This window comes from Amblyraja radiata, chromosome 3 (genome assembly GCF_010909765.2).
Source record: "Amblyraja radiata isolate CabotCenter1 chromosome 3, sAmbRad1.1.pri, whole genome shotgun sequence".
NCBI lineage: Eukaryota > Metazoa > Chordata > Chondrichthyes > Rajiformes > Rajidae > Amblyraja > Amblyraja radiata.
The window spans coordinates 50624313-50650455 of NC_045958.1; the positions used below are offsets into that span (position 1 = coordinate 50624313).

Consider the following 26143-nt stretch of genomic DNA (forward strand, 5'->3'; position numbering starts at 1 on the left):
AAAGTTTGGGCAAAATCAATAATTAGTAATCTACGATATATTAAATAATTAAAATTTCCTTGTTAAATGTACATCCATTGTGGAAAATATTTGGTTTGAAACCTGTAGAAAAAGCAACTGAAATTTATTCTGATTTAGCTGGTGTCTCTAATATGGTTTTTACTCTACCCTGGTTTCTCCAGGCAAACCCACACTTCCCAAGCAGTGTACGTCATCTGTCGACAGCCTTTCATTTCAGGATGACTTGCCTCCACAGATGCCTGCATGGGATTTCTTTAAGTGCAGGGTGGCCATTGCACATCAACCACCATACATTCCAGTCAGAAGATGGACATGACTCTATGACAAGAAATCCAAGATGTTTGGAGACCTTATTCTGTTACATGGACATAAATAGACGCCTAGTCACACTTTACCCATACCAAGCAGCAAGCACACTTCTGGATACAAGCACGCATTACTTTGTCCACATCCACATTCCACTGGGTGGCACCAGTAATGGCTGCCTCGCCAACAGTCTGTCCACTTTGTTGTTTGTTTGTATGTGTTAAATGTATGTTTTAGTGTTCTTTAACTTGTTTTATGTGCGGGGTGGGGGGGGGGGGGGGGAGAAACTTTTTCTAATCTCTTACCTCGACGGAGATGCGATTTTTTCCCGTATTGTATCTCCATCCGCACTGCGGCCTAACATCGAGGAGTTGGCGGCCTTTGCTGGAGACCGACTTCGAGAGCTCCACCGAGGGAGCCTACGGACTCTAACATCGCGGAGCTCGCGGTCTCTGGTTAGAGACCGACATCGGGAACTCCAAGCCGCAGGAGCTTCGACCTCCCGACGCAGGAGCTTCAATTGGCCCGAAGCGGGAACTTCGATCGCCCTGACGCGGAGGGTTCGACTGCCCCGACCACGGGAGAATAAAAGAGGAAGAAGTTTGGACTTTATTGCCTTCATCACCGTGAGGAATGTGGGGAATCCGCAGTGGTGGATGCTCATGTTAACTTTCATGTAGTTGTGTGTCTCGTTGCTTTTTTTTAGTATGGCTGTACGGTAATTCGAATTTCACTTTACCTTAATTGGTACATGTGACAATAAACTGACCGTGAAACCTTGAAACATTCCTTAAGGGGTTGGACAGGTAAGATGCAGGAAGATTGTTCCCAATACAATACAATACAATACAATACCTTTTATTTGTCATTTGAACCTCACATGAGGTTCAAACGAAATTTGGTTTCTGCAGCCATACAAAAAAAGAACCAAGACACACACCAACACAATTCAATTCACATAAACATCCATCACAGTGAGTCCTCCTCACTGTGATGAAAGGCAAAACTTGTCTCTCCCCTGCTCTCCATTCCTCTCCCGAAGTCGAGGTCAAAGCCCCCGGCGGGCGCTAGCAAGTCCGCGGCCACTCAAAGCCACGCCGGGCAATGTAGGGCCCTGCCCCGGGTCTTGATGTTGGAGCCCCCGGTGGGCGCTAGCAAGTCCGCTGCAATTTACAGCCGCGCCGGGCGTTGTAAGGCCCCGCTCCAGGTCACTCTCAACCCCGCAATTCGGGCGGGAGAAGTCGCCGTTGCCGGTGCCCTGCAAAGCTGTCTCCCACCGGGGACCCGCGAGCTCCCGGTGTCACCATCCACCTGAGTCGGGTCGCAGCTGCTCGCCGCCGCAGCTCTCCACGCTCCGAAGCTGGCTAGCTCCACGGAGGTAGGTCCGTAGGTCCGCAGCTCCACAGCTCCACAGCGGTAGGTCCGCAGCTCCACAGCTCCACAGGCTCCGTGACTTCAGCCCCCAGGTCGCTCCGGTTCGAGGCCGCTCCACGGCGCTAGGCCCCAACGGCAATGGAGACCCGACAGGGAAAAGGTCGGGTCTCCATGCAGGGAAGAGATTTAAAAGTTTCCCCCACCCACCCCCCACACATACACATTTAAAAACCCACTACAAACTAAACCCTCAACAGGACAAAAAAATAAAAAATACACAGACAGACTGCAGAGGCCGCTGCGACGTCGGTCGCGCCGCCTACCCTGTGGTAGGCGGCGCCGCCAATGTTGGGGAAGTCCAGAACAAGGGGTCACAGTTTAAAGATAAGGGGGAAATCTTTTAGGACCGAGATGAGGAAAACATTTTTCACACAGAGTGTGGTGAATCTCTGGAATTCTCTGCCGCAGAAGGTAGTTGAGGCCAGTTCATTGGCTATATTTAAGAGGGAGTTAGATGTGGCCCTTGTGGCTAAAGGGATCAGGGGGTATGGAGAAAAGGCAGGTACGGGATACTGAGTTGGATGATCAGCCATGATCATATTGAATGGCGGTGCAGGCTCGAAGGGCCGAATGGCCTACTCCTGCACCTATTTTCTATGTTTCCTCTCCCTCACCCCACTCTCAGATGCTGCTCTGCCATTTGCCAATCTTTCCCGGTCTCTCAGGTACTCTAATCCTGCTATTAACTGCATGCTTTGTCATGGAGTAAGGACACATATTACCACAGCCATTTCTCAACTTGCCACTGCCAGCATAACACCAGATTATTTTAGCCCAAGGCTGACTTAATGGCTGGATTGTTCCTGGCTACCTTCCTGAGGAGAGCCATGTTACCACTGTGTATCATTTCAATTATTAACTCTGGAGCCACTGCTGATAAACCCAACGCTTTTTCATTGTGTCTGTGTTGTTCCAAAAAGTACCGGAATAACTCAGCGGATCAGGCAGCACACCTGGAGAAAAAGGATGGGTGACGTTCAGGTCAGAAATTTGCAGTGTGATAGAGAAACAGAGAAAATAGTGCAGGAGTAGGCCATTCGGCCCTTCGAGCCTGCACCGCCATTCAATATGATCATGGCTGATCATCCAACTCAGTATCCTGTACCTGCCTTCTCTCCATACCACCTGATCCCTTTAGCCACAAGGGCCACATCTAACTCCCTCCCAAATATAGCCAATGAACTGGCCTCAACTACCTTCTGTGGCAGAGAACTCCAGAGATTCACCACTCTCTGTGTGAAAAATGTTTTCCTCATCTCGGTCCTAAAAGATTCCCCCCTTATCCTTAAACTGTGAAAACCACAGGGCTCTCACTTCTTTTTTTCCCTGTTGCCAGCCAAGCAACCTAGGCAGCTTTTTAGGTTGCCAAATGACAGTTTAGGTTGTCATTTAAGACGGATTGCATGACGTGTGCAATAATGTGCTCGGACAAATTGCGTAGTTACCAGTCGGAATTATGCTCAATGAAGCATTCACATATTATTTCTGCTTGAAATAAAGTCACCAACTAAACATATTCACCAATCAAGACATGATATATTCCACAATGACATGCAGCAATATTATAATACAGTATCTCAACTCTTTTTACACATTGCAATTAATGCAATTTCTATTATTTCTTTCCCCTTCCAAACAAAAATGTGGTTGGATTATTCAGCGTATGATCAACCTGTGTCAAGAAATCCTGGACCATGATAACATATATGCTTAACCATGCACACTACAGATTGATGCAAGCATGTTTTCTGTGAAGGACCGAAAATTACCATGACATAGCCATAGCATGGGTCGTTATTGCTATTGGTACAGAAACACTCTCGCTTCCCACATGGAGCGGCCTCCAACAGGAAGACCGGGGGCTGTGGTGCCGACTACTCACCTCACCGTCGCGGAGCTGGCCGAGTCCAGAGCGGGTGGAGCTGTGGTGGACGCTGCTGCGACCCGACCCCCGGAGATTCGGTGGCTGCAACTGCGGGTCTGGCGGACGGCACCGGGAGCCCGCGGGTCCCTGGAGGGAGACCGCTTTTCAGGGCTTCCGCAACGGCGACTTCTCCCGCCCGAGTTGCGGGGTTGAAGAGCACCTGAGCGGGGCTTTACAGCACCGCCCCGCGTGGCTTGGAATGGCTGCGGGACTGCGAGCGCACGCCGGGGGCTCTAACACCAAGACCCGGTGTGCGGCCTTGCATCACCCGGCGTGGCTTTAATGGCTGCGGGACAATTCGCCATCGCCCGCCGGGGGCTTTGACTTTGACTTTGACTCTGACATCGGGGGGGGAGAGTGCAGTGGAGAGAGAAGTTTTTTTGGCCTTCCATCACAGCAATGTGATGGATGTTTATGTAAATTATGTTGTCTTGGGTCTATTTGTTTGTAATGTATGGCTGCAGAAACGACATTTCGTTTGGACCTCAAGGGGTCCAAATGACAATAAATTGAATTGTATTGTATTGTATTGTATAATTTATCCACAACAAAATATACAGGTTGCAAGGAAATTTCTTAAGGTATTTTATGATAATAGCTGTTAAAACCGACTATACCCATCTGACAGGTTAAACATTACACTAACTGACAAGAGATGGTCAAAGGACATAACTGCAGCAAATATTCTTTTGGTAATATTCACTGGAGTTTAGAAAGATGAGGGGGATCTTTTAGAAACATATAAAATGATAAAAGGACTGGACAAGCTAGATTCAGGAAACATGTTCTCAATGTTGGGCGAGTCCAGAACCAGGAGCCACAGTCTTAGAATAAAGGGGAGGTCATTTAAGACTGAGGTGAGAAAAAAACCTTTTCACCCAGAGAGTTGTGAATTTATGGAATTCCCTGCCACAGAAGAGAGAGGTAGATAGAGCTCTAGGGGCTAGTGGGGTCAAGGGATATGGGGAGAAGGCAGGTACGGGTTATTGATAGGGGACGATCAGCCATGATCACAATACAGGGCCTTGGTGAGACCACACCTGGAGTATTGTGTACAGTTTTGGCCTCCTAATCTGAGGAAAGACATTCTTGCCATAGAGGGAGTACAGAGAAGGTTCACCAGACTGATTCCTGGGATGTCAGTACTTTCATATGAAGAAAGACTGGATAGACTTGGCTTGTACTCGCTGCAATTTAGAAGATTGAGCGGGGATCATATAGAAACTTACAAAATTCTTAAGGGGTTGGACAGGCTAGATGCAGGAAGATTATTCCTGATGTTGGGGAAGTCCAGAACAAGGGGTCACAGTTTAAGGATAAGGGGGAAGTCTTTTAGGACCGAGATTAGAAAAACATTTTTCACACAGAGTGGTGAGTCTCTGGAATTCTCTGCCACAGAAGGTAGTTGAGGCCAGTTCATTGGCTATATTTAAGAGGGAGTTAGATGTGGCACTTGTGGCTAAAGGGATCAGGGGGTATGGAGAGAAGGCAGGTACGGGATACTGAGTTGGATGATCAGCCATGATCATATTGAATGGTGGTGCAGGCTTGAAGGGCCGAATGGCCTACTCCTGCACCTATTTTCTATGTTCTATGTTTCTATGAAATCAGCTCAACATTTTCACAAATCCTGAAACTCTCTTTCGAGCAATCTTTGCTCTATGGAGATAAATTGATCAACCATCCAAGTTACAGAAACTGTCGGCATCTGTCACATTTATCCCCAAGTTGCATTGATTTCAGAAACAAAAGCAGTAATCAAACAAGATGGCAAATACACAAGTGCTGAAGACGCTTTTTAAATGAAAGAACAAATCAAATCCATGACAACAGGCAATAATTTAATTTCTGTGATGCCAGCAGTGGGGGTGTTGTAACAGCTCTGGTGCTCTCCAGTGTTTGCAAACTCCCATACATTACCAAAATAAATAATCAAACATATTGATTCCAGTCATGGCAGACTTGCCACCAGATTTTACATCATGAAAAGGCACTTAACAATTAATTTTTCACTTTTATTTAATTGTGCAACACAAAAATATTATGTGCTACACAAATAAACTTATTGACCAATGTATTGAGCATTTATCCACAGTGATTAAGAAGTTGACATTTAGCTCTCATTATACAGATTGGAGAAGCAGTTCAACGACAAGACATAAGTGAAATTGCAAAGGGGCAGGAATAAAAATAAGATGTGCTACATCTAATTGCATCTTACTTTATCTTCAGTTATTTGAACAATTAGGTCACTAGACAAATTTTGTGGAGATCAAACTTTAAAAAACCTTTTTTAAGGACAGAATTTTTCACTTTTATCTCTAAACTAGACTAAGTGGGACCCGTTGGATCCCAGCTTCACACGGGAGGGCTGGTCCCCCAACCCAATATTCCACCTCTCCACCAATTCCAATATTGCTGACCAGCAGGGGGGGGGGGGGGGGGGGCTTTCTGGAGCACTAGCATGGTGTTGTGGGCCGAAGGGGCTGGTTTCCAGAGGGCTAGTATGGACATTGTGGGCCGAATGGATTCTTGGGCTGGCAGCTCAGTCATTGAGACCACTCACACTCACACACACACACACAAACTCACTGACTCACACACCATATATATGGCAGTAAACCTTCTTGAATACTCACACGGCTGAGCGCGGCCTCTCCACTTTGGGGCTTCCGCAGTCAGCGGCACTTCCGCTATCAGCGTGACCTCTGCACTTACCGGAAATTACGCAATTAACGCGACCTGTCCACTAAGCAGAAGTCACGAAATGAGCGAGACTTTTGGACCAAACAAAGTCGGACCTAATAAAGCATTTATTCTTTCCTAACACAGTCGGACCTAATAAAGCATTTATTCCTTCCAAACAGTCGGACGTAATAAAGCATTGCAGTTTCAAGCACAGACAGGGCAGCAGGCCAAACAACTCATGGCATTGTCATTAAGGGCTAACAAACCTTTTATTGCAAGTACATTGCAGACTAACAGTTCAGTTGATTCACAGCTTAGAATGAGAGTCGTGGCCTCTCCCTCACGATCTTGCAGAGTGACTGAGTCACGTCCAGGCATCCGGGGTTTTATGGTTCTGCCTTCCCCCCCCCCCCCCCCCCTCCCGGAAGGAGCGTTACTTTCATCACAGTGATTGACAGGAGAGAGGATCTCATGGGTTTTTTTTTTTTTAAACACTCAAAACTTTTTTATTTTTCATCGATGGGAATAATCCTCGGGGCCTGCTCAGCAGAGGAGGACTGTGAGTAAGATGGCCAAAAATCATAGCGATATATGGTAGCGTGTTTTCTAAAATCAATATACAGCGCAGACAGGAAGTGGTCAAGATGAGACTTTTAATTATATAGGTGTTTAAAAATAGAGGTCTGGATGGTCCTAGCTTTAGCTTTTCACCAGGAATCACCATCCGCACACAATTATTTCTTCCAGATGCAGAGGGCTAGACAAACTGAACCAGCATCCAATGGGGCAATGTGAAAAGCACCAGGTCCCTTTCCCAGTCAATCACGGCTTTGCTACTGAGTTCAAAAAAGGACACAACAATGTAGCAGCAGGTCAGATGCCATCTAACTTACTCATTGCTCATACATCCACTTTTACCTACATGCAGTGGTGCAAGGGATTCTGAAGCACAAACAATCATAGCCAAATATTCCTCTCAGAAACATTTGCTTACAGACTGCATCATTCAATCCAATATTACACATCAAGGCATGTTGCGCTACATATTAAACATCAGCCTCCTTACCTTATAGCCATTTTCAGGTTAATCAGCTCCTCATGCTGAACCAGGTCAGTTTTATTAATGATAATGAGGTCTCCAAGGGCTATCTGCCTAAACACAATAAAGTAGGATTGATCAAATAAAAAGCAATTAGGAAATGACTACCTTTATGAAAACTCCAACAGTTCAAGATATTTCACATGAATTTAATATCAGGAGAAGATGGATCAACAAGAAGCTACACTGTGAACTAAAATACGTCAGATTAGAAATGGCACAAAAAGAAGCCTTCTTCAGACAATCTTTAAACAAATTGGTATTAAATGTGATCCCACTTTTAATTATATAGATGTTTAAAAATAGAGGTCTGGATTGATTGGCAATTTAAACCTGCTTATACATTTAGTATAAATATTTCTCCTTAGAAATAAAAAGAATACCTGGCTGCTTCATTAACCAGGCCTTCTGGTTTCTCTTCGGTCAGGTGCTGTAGGAAACACAATGCGATTTATCAACTCAACACATAAAACAGCAATAATTATTCCTCCATTAAAAGGTGGTGTTAGTAGTTCTATTCAACAAACCCCAATATTTTTCCCCAGCAACCACATATTTCATTAAGCTTTTATATAAAATCAGAAGAACCCGTCACTCCAGCCCACATCACTTCTAACTGTGCTCTGACTAATATCTAGAACCAGGCTGTCTAACTACATCTCAGCTGGGCAGTAGTGCAAGGAAAATGTAAAATATAATGGAGGAGCGACAAACTGAAGTGTACATTGTGTCAAACTGAAAAGAGAGAAATTAATAAATATTTTGAGTGTACTCCTTCATCATAACTTGTCATTTCAGAGGAAGAATCTCCAACTATATATCTCTATCCCTCCCCCACCCACATCACACTCTTGTCATTTTCACCCGACAAACAGCTTACAATGGCCTGTTTCCTTTATCGTTGTTACTTTTTTGCATATCTTTCATTCATTGTTCTTTATCTCTCCACATCTCCATCTACATCTCGTGTTTCCCTTATCCCTAACCAGTCTGAAGAAGGGTCTCAGCCTGAAATGTCACCATTCCTTCTCTCCAGAGATGCTGCCTGTCCCACTGAGCTACTCCCAGAACTCTGATTAAGGATCTTCTTCAAAACTATTGTCTCTTTCTGATTAACTATTGTCTATTTCAACCATCAACTATTTCTATCCTACTCAAAATTCTGATTTCTCCTTTTTTTTAATTTTCTTTTTCTGATTTCAGTCATTCAGCTACAAGGAGAAGCAGACAGCGGTTTATCTTTTCTAATGAGGGATGGTGCACAACAAAGTAAAGCACTTCTAAATATTACTCACTGCAAGTTACAGTGTGAGCATGGGCCTAGAACATATGGGCGGCACAGTGGCGCAGTAGTAGAACTGCTACCTTACAGCGCCAGAGACTCGGGTTCAATCCTGACTACGGTGCTGTGTGTGTGGAGTTTGTACATTCTCCCTGTGATTGTTCTTCGTTTTCTCAAGGTCCTCCGGTTTCCTCCCACGCGTCTTCCAAAAACATGCAGATTTGCAGGTTAATTGGCTTCTGTAAATTGACCACCAGGGGCGCCGGGGAGATGGCAGCCCTGCCGATAGTCTGTTCGTTTTTTCATCTTTTGGTTATTTTTAACGTTTGTTAAAAGTTCGTTTTAATATACTTCGGGTTGTTTTATGTGGGGGGAGGGGGGAGGGGATCGGGGGAAACTTTTTTTTCAAGTTCCTACCTTCTCGGAGATGCGATCAATTTTTCGGATCACATTCTCCGGGCTCTGCGGCCTACCATCGATGGAGCTGGAAGCCTCCTCGGACTATTGTGAGCCCCACCGCGGGGCGCGGACTTAACATCGGAGCGGATCCCTTGCCTGGGATCGCTCCCACTGCGGCCTGTGGACTTACCATCAAGGGCTCGCAGTCCCGGGAGAGGCTAGTCGGGAGCTCCAACGCCGCAGAAGGTTTGACCAGCCCCGATGCGAGGTTCGATCGCCCGGCGCGGAGGAGCTGACATTCCCCTGGTGCAGGAGCTGAACACCTCGATGCGGAGGGCCCAAACACCGCCGTCCCGTCAACGGAGGGCTCGTGGCCCCCGACCGAGGAAGAACAAAAGGAAGGACTTGAACTTTATTTCGCCTTTCATCACAGTGAGGAATGTGTAGGAGTCACTGTGGTGGATGTTCATGTTAAAATGTGTTTTTGAGTGTTGCTTTTAATTGTATGACTGACCTGGCCAGTGAAATTCCTCGTATGTTGCAAAACATACTTGGCGATTAAAATCTGAGTCTGATTCTGAAATTGTCCCCAGTGTGTAGGATACGAAACAGGGCTAATATAGAACTAGTGAATGGGAGATCCATGGACGACGTGGACTCAGTGGGCCACAGGGCATGTTTCCACACTGTATCTCTAAACAAATCCTACTTTCGGATAACATGATCTTATGAAATGGAGTAAACACACAACATTACACAAAGAAAAATATCAATCACCCCATCAAGAACCTTTAAGGGGTGAAACAAACAAAGTTTAAAGCATTAAGGAAAATGAAACCAGTCTTAGCCTTTCTTGTGATTCCCATTCAAGTAAAACTAATACGATCATACACAAGACACATTCCAATTGCTGCCTATTACCTGTGGAATAATCACACATTCCAACACAGAGAAGGTTCCACCCTGATCTGGACCTCGATGTAACAATCACAATGATATCACCATGCTGAGAACCTTAATTGACAACTAATAATTACTGCACTTAATTGATAATTATAATGCACACCGCAAGGAATTTGTGTTCCTTGGGTCAAATACACCAAATATATTCAGAATAATTTCAAAAATATATCTGATATAATCTGAACTCCTGACCAAATACGCACTTTTAACAATCGGTCACCGCAGAGAACCAAGGATCAAAAAATTACACAAATTGTATTCTTTCATCCCGATTATAAATAGAATAAGGCATCTTTATGAAAGGCTGCACGCAATACAACAGAGCGACGTTGACAAATATAATTCAGTCACAACTTCATTACTGATGGTACACAAAATTGCTGGGGAAACTCAGCGGGTGCAGCAGCATCTATGGAGCGAAGGAAATAGGCGACGTTTCGGGCCGAAACCCTTCTTCAGGGTGCCTGATGGCTGCCTCGTCAACGGTCTGTCTCGTCTTTTTCTTTCTTTGTTGTTTTTAGTTTGTTGTTAAATGTATGTTTTAGTGTACCTTTAGTTTTGTACTATGTGGGGGGTGGTGCGGGGGTTGGGAAAACTTTTTTTTATCTCTTTCCTCGACGGAGATACAACTTTTTCCGTGTCGTATCTCCGTCTGCACTGCGGCCTAACATCGAGGACCTGACGGCCTCTTGCTGGGGATTGACTTCGGAGCTCCAACCGCGGGAGTCATGGATATCGCGGTCTCTAGTAAGGGACGACTTCGGGAGCTCCAAGCTGCAAGAGCTTCGACCGCCCTGATCGCGGGAGCTTCGATCACCCTGACGTGGGAGCTTCGACCACCGATCGCCCCGACTGCGGGTGGTTCGACTCCCCCGACCGCGGGAGAAAAGGAGGAAAGAAGATAAGACTTTATTGCCTTCCATCACAGTGGGGAATGTGGAGGAGCCGCTGTGGTGGATGTTTACGAATTGTTATGTCGTTGTGTGTCTTTTTCCTTTTTTGGTATGACTGTGGCAAATCAAATTCCTCACATGTTGCAAAACATACTTGGCTAACAAATTACGATGATTATTATGATGAAATGCTAAAAAATATCATGTTTGACCTAATGTCAATGAGCTGCAATGAACACCATCTAAAAATAACATGAATATTACTGAGAAATGAGAAAAAGACCATTTTCTAAAAATGTTATGATATAATAAAAAATCAACACGGCATTCAAAAGAAGTCTGTAAACAATGCAACGAGCACTCAAAGAATTGTGACAAAGATCCCACACAAGAGCAGTGTTGTAGCAAGAAGGGGACACCTAATTTGGTAACAAAACAGAGGGAAAAAAACAATTTTATAATGGACTTTTATAATGCAGCAAAAATGATTGTTTCAAAATTGTCTAACCGGAAATTAAGAAAAATGTAGGATTAGCCCAAGTTTAACATTTAATGCAGATTTTTTTCTTGTAGGTTGGCAAACTATACGGCAGAAACTTCCGCCTGCCATTATTTGACCCTCAAATATCCCCTCACTGACTTTCTATTATGTGGCAATTGAAGTGGTAATTCGAGTCATGCCGTTCCCCATTGTCAATAATCAAAAACAACTTGTGCAATATCAACACAGAAAATTAAAAAAACCTTTCCCTGACCTTTTTATAATTCCCTGTTCATTAGTTTTTTTTCAATTGAATGTTGCCAACCTTTTAAAGTCAAATCATAAAAGAACCGTGGCTCCGGTCTAAATGCCAGGCCCTGTGTCAAAAGCTGCCATCTGCACATGTCCAATCATTTACCCATGATTAAGAAATTAATATTTTAGACCACAACATGACAATCCCATTATTGTGATCGGTCCTGATTTCAATTATCATTTCAGTTTCAATTTAACTGGCTGACCACACTGCAGCTCTCCCAGCTTCAGCTGTGATGGGCCCAGTCCGTGAAGCATGACACATTCCAATTGCTGCCTATTACCAGTGTGTCATCATTTGTGGTGACATAAAAACTATTTAAAAGCTAGATAACTGGCAGAGGTCAAGTATTAAGAGTTGCCTAGTTGGACAGGTTGCCAAATATTCATCCCCAACTGAGAAAAACAAAACAAAAGCTTGGATATTTCAGGCCATAATTGAAATCCAGCAGCTTTCTATAAATCTGTCAATCTGTCATTTTTTCAATCTGATCTGTGCATTCCATGAAATAACTTAATCTGATCTACATGTGTATTTAACTGTTGCTTTTCAAACAAAGGAACTGCCAAGCAAACTTTAAAAATATTTATGTACAATAAGTCCACATATGCATTATTAAGTAAAAAATCAACCCTGCACATGCTTTTAGAAAGAAAGAACTACGCCTTGCACGATGCAACATTTAATCCACGGCCCAACAAGGCAGGTCTCTCTTGGAACCGTAATTGAAAGTTACACAGGAACAAATAAACATTTTATCTGGTATTTTTATTTATTTCTCCTCTTTCATTTCCCAATCAATGCTTAGCTTTCCAAAAGCATTCTCTCCAACCATTCCACAAGTACTGTCAGCTTCACCTTGGCCGATTGGTTATACTTAATGTTCTAATAACTTGCTGCACAGAGACACTCGCCTCCCAAAAATAAATCAGAAATACAAACCACGTTTATTTTCTTAATAGGTGGACAAAAATGCTGGAGAAACACAGCATGTGAGGCAGCATCTATGGAGCGAAGGAAATAGGCACCGTTTCGGGTCGAAACCCTTCTTCAGATTTATTTTCTTAATCCTCACATCTGCCACATAAGATCAGCAAATGAAGGAGATGAAGGAAACCAGCAAGGAACTAGTACCTAGCACAATGTTTAATGAATGAAGGAGATCATTTGGGGCGTCCATTTAAGATGGTACAGTGGCACGGTAGTAGAGTTGCTGCCTTACAGCACCAGAGTTACTGCCTTGCAGTGCCAGAGACCCAGGTTCGATCCTGACTACGGGTGCTGTCTGTACGGAGTTTGTATGTATTCTCTCTGATACTGCGAGGGTTTTCTCCAGGTGCTCCAGTTTCCTCCCACACTCCAAAGATGTGTAGGTTTGTCGGTTAATTGGTTTCTGTAAATTGTAAATTGTCCCTAGTGGGTAAGATAGTGCTAGTGTACAGGGTGATCTCTAGTCGGCGCAAACTCGGTGGGTCAAAGGGCCTGTTTTCCACACAGTATGAATGAATGAATGAATGAATGAATGAATGAATGAATGAATGAATGAATGAATGAATGAGAATATTGGCCAAGTATTCACATACGAGGAATTAAATAAAATACCAGAGCAAAAGGAGGCTACAGATTTTTGGTTATTGAGTAGAGCTTCTACTCGTGGAAAAAAAGCTGTTTTTATGTCACAAAAGCCTTTCAAGGGTCTTCATGACTACAGAAGTCAGTGCGACAGGCTTGTAGTCCTTAAGACCAGTAATCCTTGCCTTTTTGGGAACAGGGACAATAGTGGAGACTTTGAAGCAGGCATGGACAGTACAGGTTTGCAGGGACTGGTTGAAAATGTCTGTAAAGACCGGTGCCAGTTGTTCGGCGCAGAGCTTGAGAGTAGAGGGGGAAATTTGACAGTACCATGAAGTCGCTGCACCAGTCCTGGTTGGTATAGAGGCATATTCTACCGCCTCTTGATTTCCCTGCTGCCTCCACTTCGCGGTCCACTCTATGAAGTTGGAAGCCAGCCAGTTGCAGTGCACTGTCCAGGGTCGACTCACACAGCCAGGTCTCGGTGAAACAGAGGGCAGCGGCTCGAGAGAAGTCCTTGTTTGTCCGGCGCAGGAGTTGCAGTTCGTCCACTTTGTTATTGAGAGAGCGTACGTTTGCAAGGAATATGCTCGGGAGTGGTGTGCTTGATCCTCATTGCCGGAGTCGGGTGAGTGCTTCAGAGCGCTTCCCATGGGTCCTCCTCCGTCTCCAGACCTTGAACGCAGCCACAGCCCCGCCGACGAGTATGTCCAAATAATCCATCGAGTGAGAGAAATCTAGAATGATGTTTGGAGGTACCGTATGTCCGATGTTTATGAGTACCTCTCTCGTGAAAGTAATCTTTGTAGGGTTTTCACAGACGACACAAACGAACACATACAAAACAGCAAGGAGCAGTACACAGTGGCAGCCATCGTCGGCGCCAGCAGCAGCTGCTACACTGCAAGCGGCTTAATATCTCCAAAGTCTACTAAGATCTAAAGTAAAATCTAAAGATGAGAAAGACCCAAGGGAATTAGGGGGATGGTGGGGGCAGCATGAGCATGAGCATGAATAATACAGGCAACTTGACGATGAAGCAATATGCACATGGGAACAAGGGGATGGACAAAGAGGAAGGGATAGGGATGTCAAGGGTGTTGCGCAAAATTCGGAATGAGGGTCTTTAACCTTAAAACTTACCTGTCTCTCTTACTGAACATAATGCCAAACCTGTTGAATGGTTAATTTCCAATTTACATTTTCTTGATATTGGTTTTGGGGAGAACAGGTAAGATTGGGGACAATAAAGTAACGTGTGCTAGGAGTGGTTGATGTTGGGAGAATATGAAACAGGAGGGGAAATATGAAGAGAGAGGCAAACGGCAAGAAGAAGGCAGGTTGGTGAAAGAGGCAGAGACGGGTTGAGCTGAAAGGGGCTGTTGGTGGGGAATCAGGAGAGAGAAGGCAAACCTTGTTCGGTCAATCTCAATTACTCATCGAGTTCACCATCTTAATGATATTTTGGATGTACCTGTACTAAGATCTACACGTAAATCAATAATTTAAAAAATATGCCTGCGAACAAGGATGAACTTCACATGACCCAGAAAGTTTAAAAACCCAGTTTTAAAATAAGAAAAGTTACCTGCATTCCATACTTTGCATCAACAACTGAAATAATACCTGGAGTGGAAAAGAATAGCCTGAATTTTTTTGATGATTCATTTATATAACAACTTACACAATTTATTTCAAAACATACATAGAAACATAGAAACATAGAAAATATGTGCAGGAGTAGGCCATTCGGCCCTTCGAGCCTGCATCGTCATTCAATATGATCATGGCTAATCATCCAACTCAGTATCCTGTACCTGCCTTCTCTCCATACCCCCTGATCCCTTTAGCCACAAGGGCCACATCTAACTCCCTCTTAAATATAGCCAACGAACTGGCCTCAACTACCTTCTGTGGCAGAGAATTCCAGAGATTCACCACTCTCTGTGTGAAAAATGTTTTCCTCATCTCGGTCCTAAAAGATTTCCCCCTTATCATTAAACTGTGACCCCTTGTTCTGGACTTCCCCAACATCGGAAACAATCTTCCTGCATCTAGCCTGTCCAACCTCTTAAGAAGTTTGTAAGTTTCTATAAGATCCCCCCTCAATCTTCTAAATTCTAGTGAGTACAAACCGAGTCTATCCAGTCTTTCTTCATATGAATGTCCTGACATCCCAGGAATCAGTCTGGTGAACCTTCTCTGTACTCACTCTATGGCAAGAATGTCTTTCCTCAGATTAGGAGACCAAAACTGTACACAATACTCCAGGTGTGGTCTCACCAAGACCCTGTACAACTGCAGTAGAACCTCCCTGTAGATACAGTAGATACTTTATTGCACAAGGATTACTAACAGAAATGTTGAACATAGAGAATTATACTATTTTCTGGTGCCCATATTTCTTCTTTTCCACATCAGGTGGAGATGTCTAGCTGACACCGTTGTGTGATTGTGAACAGAATTGCTCTGGTCGGGGTGGAGCAAACAGCCCCGTTACACCAATTCAAATCCCTGCAAGAGCCACAGTGGCCATAAACCTGCCGTTAAACACAACCTGACTGTTGGAAATAACTACATCTTTAAAGACACGGTGGTGGGAAAGATGCTTGGGTCGATTATTAAAGATGTAATAGCAGCGCATTTGGAAAGCAGTGACAGGGCCGGTCAAAGTCAGCATGGATATATGATGGGGGAAAACGTGCTTGAGTAATTTTCTGGAATTTTTTGAGGGTGTAACAAGTGGGGAGAAAGCAGGAACGGGTACTGATTTTGGATGATCAGCCATGGTCATATCGAATGGAGGTGCTGGCTCAAAGGGCCAAATGACCTACTCCTGCACCTATTTTCTATGTTTCTATGACACCTTTTGGAACATAACGTCAAATAATACCGATAAGCCCAAGCTTTGTCTCTATCCTGCTCATAATTGGTGACTGCCGGATTTTCTATCTGATACTGCCTTATGAAACTGGGCATTAATAATTCCAAAGAGTTTGCCCTGGAGTGCCGAGATGGCTTTTGTACTTTGCAGCACAGACAATGACAACAGGATTCCAACAATTCTTGATTCAATTAATTTTAATTATTTTCTTGCTTTCACGATTACTTCCACAAATAAGCAAATAACATCATGTATTTTATAGATTTCGTACAACAACATTTTAAATATGATAATAGAAAATATTATGATCCCACTGTTCATGACTTCCTTATTGAGCTAATCAGAATTCAAAACTGATGGTCCACTATTAACTAAAGTACCAAACTAATATAGGAATATGCTTCAAATTTTGTATCCAATTTCGTTGTCACTTGGGTTTCCTTTGGTCTTCAACAGAAGATTCCCTCACAATATTTTGGGGAAGATTATGGTCTTGATTTCTCGAGTATCTGCCTTCTTACAGCATCAGATGAGCCCCAGCTGACACCAGCAAACTTGACCCCATTACATTATACGTTACCAGCATCTCCGCTCCCTCACTATCCCCCACCATCCACCTTGTTGGGTTGGTGACAATTGTGAAATGTTTATTCCTTGTGAAAGGCCATTCGTGAAAGGATAATTCCTTCCTCAATTGTCAAGGACTTTTTGCATCTTTCATTATTCTGACTAAAAGTTAGCAGCATTTCAATTTCATTCACAAAACCAATTTAAAGTCCTACCATCAAGGTAAACATCACTTCCTAATTCTGCATCAACCCAAAACATGGTGGATACGGCACCTGTGGGAAGAAGAAGGAAGTTAGCTAAAACAGAACAGTTTATAAAATTACATAGACAGTTTCATTGTAACAAAATATGAAATTAAAATATGAAATTGAAATTACCATTTCAACATCAATATCTCATTTTGGACATTATAATTGAACATGACTTTTTCTACTTCTGTTTCATGTGATATACAGAGGAATCTTGGGATGCAAGAAAATGTGGCAACACAAGTAGGTAGGGTGGTAAAGAAGGTGTATGGCATGCTTGTCTTCATCGGTCAGGGTGTTGAGTACAAAAATAATTGGGAAGTCATGTTGCAGTTGAATAAAACCTGGGCTAGAGCATTTGGAGTATTGTGTGCAGTTCGGATTGCCGTATTACAGGAAGAATGCGAGGCTTTGGAGTGACTGCAGAAGACGGAGAGATTGGACAAACAGATTGTTTTGATGCAGCATTGTAGACAGAGGATAAACCTAATAGAGGTGTATAAAATTATGAGAGATATAGATAGGATAGACAGTCAGAGTTGTTTTCCCAGGGTGATAATGTCAAATATTAAAGTGCAGCTTTAATGTAAGAGGGGGAAAGTTTGAAGCAGATGTACAGTATGAGACGTTTTATTTAGACCAAGAATCGTAATTGCCTGGAGTACATTACCAGGGAAAATTGTTGGAAGCAAATACCAATGTTTAAGAAGCATTTGGACTATAAACAGGCAAGAAAGGCCTGTCCCTATGCTCTACTATTTTTTGTTCTTTAAAAGCCAATGCAGCTCCAGAGGCCCACAAACGGCATTATTTAACCAGTTTTAAGTTTTTACTTGGCCATAAAGACATCATCTCTTTACACAGTCAAGATTATTTCACGAGTCTCTTCTGTCAGCATGAGGATTTGATCAATTCAAACATACCAGGGGCAGTAACAGGAAAGCTCAGATTCTGTAAACCCTTACTGGTTCTAAGCAAGGGTCAACATTGACAGACATATGAGATTGCAAATGCTGGAAACTTGAGTAGAAAAAAAAAAAATGCTGATGGCACTCAGCAGGTCAGGCAGCAAGTGTGGAGGAAAATAGACAGTGTCTAAAGAAGTCCCAAACCAAAATGTCATCTATCCATTTCCCTCCATAGATGCTGCCTGACCTGCAGAGTTCCTCCAACAGTTTCTCCTCTGCTCCATATTTGCAGGAATGCCTCCAAGATTGTCAAGCAATTTTTATAACCAAAATGTTCCTTGTAAATGACTCTTAAACAATGAAAAATTAAATGTGCATCGCTGGGAGTAAAGATAAAGCCATATTTGCCACATGAATGAAGAGGTGGCAATGCTTTACCATCAAATGTCAGGGCGTGCGCAATTTACAAACTGGAAGAATGTCAAGTTGTACAAACTGCATTAAACATGTAATTCATTTGTAATGTTGATGGGGCATGGGCAAATGAGACTAGCTTGGTTGGCACAGATGAGTTGGTCCAAAGGGCCTGTTTCAATACTCTTTGACACTATGATTCCATGACTCAAAGTTGCCTGAGCCCTATTAATTCTGCATGCACCACCTGCTGACAAATATTTTGGCTACTTAAGTTATTTTCAAAACTTGTGATAACAGTGGTTTATTTTTCAGAAACTGATAATGGTCAAAAACCCTTCCTTTTACTTGAGAAATTGTGTTCATTTGTTTTCACTGCACTTTAAATCGACTGTTTTCTGAATGAATCAATTCAAGGGGAGGCTATTTAAAACTGAGATGAGAAAAAAACCCAGAGTTGTGAATTCTCTGCCACAGAAGGCCGTAGAGGCCAACTCACTGGATTAATTTAAAAGAGCGACAGATAGAGGTCTAGGGGCTAGCGGAATCAAGGGATATGGGGAGAAGGCAGGCACGGGTTACTGATTGTGGATGATCAGCCATGATCACAATGAATGGCGATGCATAGTATAGACTGAGCCATACAGCATGGAAACAGGACCTTTGGCCAACTTGTCCATGCCAAGCAGGTTTTATAACTGATCTAGTTTCATTTGCCTGCATTTAATCCATATTCCTGAAAATAAATCCTATCCCTGTACCTCCCTTTTAACAATTGCCATTGTATCTGCTTCTGAGTGAAGAAATTAATCAATTGTAAACACGTTGGTTTTGATCTGTGTCAAGACTGTTTCAACATTACTCAACAGGTATACAAACAGTCTCTGTTTGAGTTTTTGAATGAGCGGGTAATCTCTCAGATTCAGCCTTTCAGCGAGGAAGCTAATTGATTTGTCAGGCAACTTTGAGTCATGGAATCATAGTGTCAGAGAGTATTCAAACAGGCCCTTTGGACCAACTCATCTGTGCCAACCAAGCTAGTCTCATTTGTCCATGCCCCATCAACATTACAAATGTATTTTAAATGTTGTTATTGTACCTGCCTCATCTACTTCCTCTGGCACCTTATAGTTCAATACACCCACCATCTTTTGTCCCATGGTTCCTATTAAATCTTCCCCTCTAACCCTGAACCTATGTCCTCTAGTTTTTAATTCCACCACACTGGAAAAAAAGTCTCATGTTATCTATTTCCCTCATGATTTTATACACCTCTACAAGGTGTATATAAACCTCAGCATCCTGCACTCCAAGGAGTAAAGTCCTAATTTGCCAAACCTATCCCTATATCGCAGGCCCTTGAGTCCTGACAACATCTTCATACATGTTCTCTGCACTCTTTCCAGATTAATGGCCTCTTTCTTATAGCAAGGTGACCAAACTGAACACAATATTCCAAATGTGGCCCCACCAATGTCTTGAGCAAATATAATCTAACATCCCAATTTCCACACTCAATTCCCTGACCGATGAATGCCAGCATGCTAAAAGCCTTCCTCGCCACCCTATCTACCTGCGACCCCATGTTCGATGTACAAGTACTCCTAGATCTGGGGGTCCTTGTTCATCAGTCAATGAAAGGAAGCATGCAGGTACAGCAAGCAGTGAAGAAAGCGAATGGCACGTTGGCCTTCATAACAAGAGGAGTTGAGTAAAGGAGCAAATAGGTCCTTCTGCAGTTGTATAGGGCCCTAGTGAGACCACACCTGGAATATTGTGAGCAGTTTTGGTCCCCTAATTTGAGAAAGGACATGCTTGCTATTGAGGGAGTGCAGCGTAGGTTGACAAGGTTAATTCCCGGGATGGCGGGACTGTCATATGCTGAGGGAATGGACCAGCAGGGCTTGTATACTCTGGAGTTTAGAAGGATGAGAGGGCATCTTATTGAAACATATAAGATTATTAAGGGTTTGGACACGCTAGAGGCAGGAAACATGTTCCCAATGTTGGGGGAGTCCAGAACCAGGGGCCACAGTTTGAGAATAAGGGGTAAGCCATTTAGAACGGAGATGAGGAAACACTTCTTCGCACAGAGACTTGTGAGTCTGTGGAATTCTCTGCCTCAGAGGGCGGTGGAGGCCAGTTCTCTGGATACTTTCAAGAGGGAACTAGATAGGGCTCTTAAATCTAGCGATGTCAGGGGATATGGGGAGAAGGCAGGAATGGGGTATTGATTAGGGATGATCAGCTTTGAATGGCGGTACTGGCTCGAAGGACCTACTCTTGCACCTATTGTCTATAGATCCCTCTTCTGTACAATATGCCCAGGGCCCTACTGTTTACTGTGAAGGCACTGACTGCCCTGGTTTGACTTCTGCAAATGCACCACTTCACACTTAAATCTATTGACACCTCATCCATGTCAAATGATTATTCATATATCCCAGCCAGGGTTCCGGCAAAATAAAAACCCTTGCTTCCCAGTGTCCTTGGATTATATCTCATCAGGCCCGGGAGATTTATCTACCTTCATAAATGTGTCAGAACCAAAAGAGGAGCTCCATCCCCATTTCCAGCAAGTCAAAATAAGACCTACTGGCAAACAAAATATGGGAATGTGACAATATCCATGATCAAACCGATCACAATTTTTTTTCTCTGTAAGTGAATCAAGACTTAATGTAGGGAAGGCAGATTGAATATAGCTCAAACATTTCCTGAAATGAAGTTGCAAAAAAGATTAATATAGGTGTTTTCTAAATATTTAGAATATGCCTCCTGTAGTCAATGATTTTAAGCCCCTGTAAATCATTTGTAATACTTGACCCAAAAACATCTGTCAGTAAATTTACCAAGAATGTAAAACCATTTGGTCTCATCAGTCCATGTAAATATTTATACTCCACTGAAGCCTCTTTTCATCTCATGCCATCAAAATGACCCTGCCTTTCTCTTTTGTAAACCTGTATATTTTAATTAAAGTACTTTTATTTGGAGACAATGTTATGAACAGCGAAGGCAGATTAATTCAGAATATGGATTGACTTGGGCAATTGTGATTTTATAGCCATAACAGAAGTATGGCTGAGAGAGGGACATGACTGGCAGCTCAATGTTCGAGGGTATAGATTTTACAGCTGTGGTAGAGATGCAGGGAAGATCGGAGAGGAGTTCCATTTTTGATCAGAGAGGACATAACTACAGTGCTGAGAGGGGGTATTCTTGGATGATCATCCATTGAGGCAGAATTTAGAAACAGGAGGTAAATTATTGCATTCATGGGCTGTATTAGAGGCCTCCCAATAATCAGTATGAATTGGAGGAGTAGATGTATTGGGAGAATGCAGATAGCTGCAAAAAAAAAAAAACAAGGTCGTACTAGTGGGAGATTTCACCTTTCCTTATATTGACTGGATCACCCACGATGTAAAGGGCTCAGAGAGGGTGGAATTTGTTACCAAGAAAGCTTCCTTACTATATAGACCCTAGTGAAGAGGGGGCATCACTGGACCTCCTTGTGGGGAACGAGTAGGGCAAACGACAGAAGTGTCAGTGGGGGCTCACTTTTTCAGGGTCTTCAGGGGGTCTCAACGCTTAAACGTCACCCATTCTTTCTCTCCTGAGGAAGATACAATTATGACTTTTAAAGGCTATTTGGACAGAGATATGGATAAGAAGGCTTTAAGAGGGTCAAATGCAGACAAATTGGGCTATCCCAGTATGCCAACTTGGTCAGCATGGTCAGTGTGGGCCAAAGAGCCTATTTCCATGCTGTACAGTTCCATGACACGACTTTCTTCTTAATTCTTCATTTGATGTCTTGGTGGTTATATTGTATTGACAATCTCATCGTGCAGAGGATAGAACTAGTGTACGGGTGACCATTGGTCAGTGCGAACTCGGTGGGCTAAAGAGCCTATTTCCACGCGGTTTCTCTAAAACAAAACTCTTTCCTGATTTTAACAAAAAATTTCTCAGACCTTAAAAATCAAACAAGCCAAGGAATTCTGTACATTTTTAACATAGTTTAACAAAACTATTCCAAACACAACCCACATCTTTTTCCAATTTATGCTGAGACAGCTGCTCTATGCTGCATACAAAAGGATTATTTCGACACCAGAGGCTTCCATAAATCTTAACTCTCACACAACAGTTGCTTCAGTGAGCGACACAGTTGAGGTCCAATGACACTGCTCAGGATTTGACTTAAATTTTGAAATGTCAGATACATTCGAGACTGGAGTCAAACTTATCACATGCATTCTAACTGAAGCAAAAGGCTCTATCTTCAAAAATGGGAATAACTAAATAAATTCTGCATACCACGAGAATTTCTGAACAATTTGGAACAGTTTATACAATAAAAGAATAGCAGTTTAATTATTTATTCATCTTCAATGGTCTTTGTCCACTGCTAGTTTTATTCATTCTGGCTTGATTGTTTTTACGCGAGTTCATATTCATGTCGGGATAAAAAATTGTTGGGTATGGATTAATCTTAAATTTGACCATTAATATTCTTTCACATTAAATAGCTGGATGATATTATAAACAATTCAAAGACAAATAGACATATTCAAAAGCAAAAAGCAAAACACAATTTTCTCAAATAAAATGGATAAATGGTACAATGTGTAACTAAAGTATCTATAATGCACAACATTAACCATTTTAGATAAATGTAGACTGAAAGAATTATGGAGCTTTATTTTTTTAAACTAAAGCATCAATGATTAGAAACAAATTTTTGACAAGCCCTGAGATGACAGCTGTTGATAAAGTGCAAATGATAAATGAAAAGTATTTTTATTTTGAGAAGAATTATGACATGTCTACCTGACAGAATGAAATACTTTGGGGAAATAAAACAATGATAACTGAACTCATTTTGTTAATGTCCAAACCTTTCTACCTGAACTGACAAGATACTGACCTGGCACGTCATTCCCCGTTGACAACAAAAGATCTGTCAGTTCATTACAATGCTTGCTCATCCGAGATAGCTCAGCCCAAAGGCCCTAATGACTGCCTGATCTGTATTGATTTTTTTTCTAAAACCTTAATAGTTTCCCTATTTTGTGAAATGGGATTTGCAAGCTCTGTGTTTGAAATCAATGTGCTTTATTTTAAAGGAACTCACGGCAGCATGACAATTACTCACTGAATTTCCACTTGCCAGTTTACACATGAGGAGTAACTTGAATTGCAATAAAATCTCTAAATTTATTTGTTTCAAAAGATACTTTTATTTATGATTTAATTGGAATAAATATATATCTTTCCACCTGAAAAGTTTGAAACAATTCTTCTGCATCAATTTCACTGCTTTATCGATGAGTAATGTCATTCTTATTTCCTGTTCCTTCCAGTGTAAAAGATTCAAGCTTCAAGTTTGCAGCCATTATTCAGGATGGTATTCTGTATTTGAATAGTAACACTATGTTGGTAATATCATAAGCGTAAAAATTTGACTCTCTCAATTTCTACTAGGAACCACGCCAAACAAAGGTGTCTTTTAGGAAGTGTAGATTGTTTGATTATGGTTTCCAGATCAGGGTCATTGACTGTTCTGATGCTGTATACAGTGGTGCTGCAGATCCAAGGACCATTTAATTTGTGATCTCTGACTCCCTGAGCCTCATGCTGCTGTCTCTCACACAAGCAATGCACAAAGCACAAAACAATAACCTCCTGGCATGGTGTCAGATTCTGATGGTGAGCAAATGTAGAAATAAATCTCAATAGTTGCAGGTGAAACAAAAGTTTAGATAGCTACATCAGAATTTGTCTTTTATATCACATGCCATTACCTGGATCAGCCAACCCCGTGGTTTCCAGCAGAATGTAGTCAAACTTGCCCTTTTTCTGCATGAGGTTTTCAATAGCCTTCAAACCGTTGTCCCTGCATGGAATAATTATATTTAAAAGATCTTAGCATCCCAGGACTCTTTGGAAAAAATGCACTTTTTTTTTAAAGCACAGTAGAATTAATGACACACATTTATATAGTTTAGTTTAGAGATACAGTGTGGAAACAGGCTCTTGTGCCCACCGAGTCCATGCCGACCCCGCACATTAACAGTATCCCACACACACGAGGGATCATTTACATTTATATCACCCTAATTAACCTACAAACGTGTACGTCTGGAGTGTGGGAGGTGACACATGTCACGGGGAGAACATACAAAGTCCGTACAGACAAGCACCCGTAGTCAGGATCAAACCCGGGTCTCTGGCGCCACCGCGCCACTCTATTGCTTGCTTCATGGTGTGTCTTCAAACAATGCATACAATGGAAGTGAAGAAACAGAATTATCACAAAATTTTTACAAAACCACAAAAAAATACAGCCGATTCTAACAAGCTGAACTGTTCAGTTGTACTTTACCTCCTTAACGGATTGTTGGGTTGGTTTGCCACCAGACTGATTTGCTGGATCCCTGAGTACAGGGAGTGACACATTAGGCAGGGTTCAGTATGAAGAAGGGTCCAGACCCGAAGCATGTTCCCCGAAGATGCTGCCTGGCCTGACGAGCTACTCTAGCATTAGGTGTAATGTGCAGTTCCTTGTATCCACATTAGGTGGGGATGCTGCCTTACAGTTCTGTTTATCCACATTGAACCCCGGCATTTGGTGTTGAATGTGTGGAGCATACCCGGTCTCCCTCTGAACATAGATTTTCCCGATGGTGCTCAGGATTCCTCCCACATCATATGGTAGGATAGACACAAAAATCTGGATGACTCAGCGGGACAGGCAGCATCTCTGGAGAGAATGAAGTGGTAACATTTCGGATCGAGACCCTTTGTCAGACCTCGGCCCGAAACGTCACCCATTCCTTCTCTCCAAACATGCTGCCTGTCCCGCTGAGTTACTCCAGCTTTTTGTGTCTATCTTCGGTTTAAACCAGCATCTGCAGTTCCTTCTTACACAATATGGTAGGTTTATTGGTTACTGTAAATCACATGGGTGCAAGTTAGTGATAGAATGGAGATGTGAAAGAAAACGGGTAACATGAAACTACAACAAATATCTAAAGCGCTCCAAATGTGGCCTAACAAATGTATTTTACAACTCTAACATGACCCAAGTCCTGTACTCAAGACACTGACCGATGACGACAAGTATGTAAAGCACTCTTTTCACTTTTTTTTTTTAACCTGTATCTCAAAGAAATCTGTAGTCTGAAGAAGGGTCCCAACCCAAAACATTGTCGGTACACTTTGCCCCACAGATGCTGCCTGACCCGCTGTGTTCCCCCTTTTCTGTTTACCTGTGTCGCTACTTTCATGGAAATATGTACCTGCACCCCTACTTCCCTTGTTCTACAAAACTCCCCATGACCCTACCATTACTGTGTAAGTCCTGTCCTGGTTTGCCTTACCAAAATGCAACACCTTGCAATTATCCAAATTAAACTTCATGCGCCATTCCTCGACCCATCGGCCCAAGTTGATCAAGATCCCATTATCTTACATAACTTTCTTCATTATCTTCTTTAACAACAATTCTAGTGTCATCCCAAACTTCCTGAGCATCGTAAGAGAGGCACAGTGGTGCAACTGGTAGAGCTGCAATGATCAAAGACCTGCTTAAACATAGTGCTCTCTGCACTAAAAATCAGAGTTTTTATCTTGCCATACAATTTAATAATTACTTGAAGAAAATTGACTGAGAAGCATCCTGGGAGGTCTTAACAATGTGAAAAGAATATCACCAGATAGATGCAAGTTC

At 42.6% G+C, this 26143-nt stretch overlaps 1 protein-coding gene across 2 annotated transcripts in view; it reads right to left on the bottom strand.

The window, feature by feature from the left end:
* Positions 1 to 26143, bottom strand: part of cbwd1 (COBW domain containing 1) — a 73957-nt gene that overhangs the window by 33017 nt on the left and 14797 nt on the right. For both annotated transcript variants that reach the window (XM_033017781.1, XM_033017782.1), the window contains exons 5-9: positions 24216 to 24307; positions 17045 to 17104; positions 14967 to 15004; positions 7856 to 7902; positions 7440 to 7526 (exon numbers count right to left, since the gene is read on the bottom strand). In XM_033017781.1, the coding sequence (XP_032873672.1) occupies positions 7440 to 7526; positions 7856 to 7902; positions 14967 to 15004; positions 17045 to 17104; positions 24216 to 24307 (324 nt within the window). The remainder of the gene's footprint in view (positions 1 to 7439; positions 7527 to 7855; positions 7903 to 14966; positions 15005 to 17044; positions 17105 to 24215; positions 24308 to 26143) is intronic.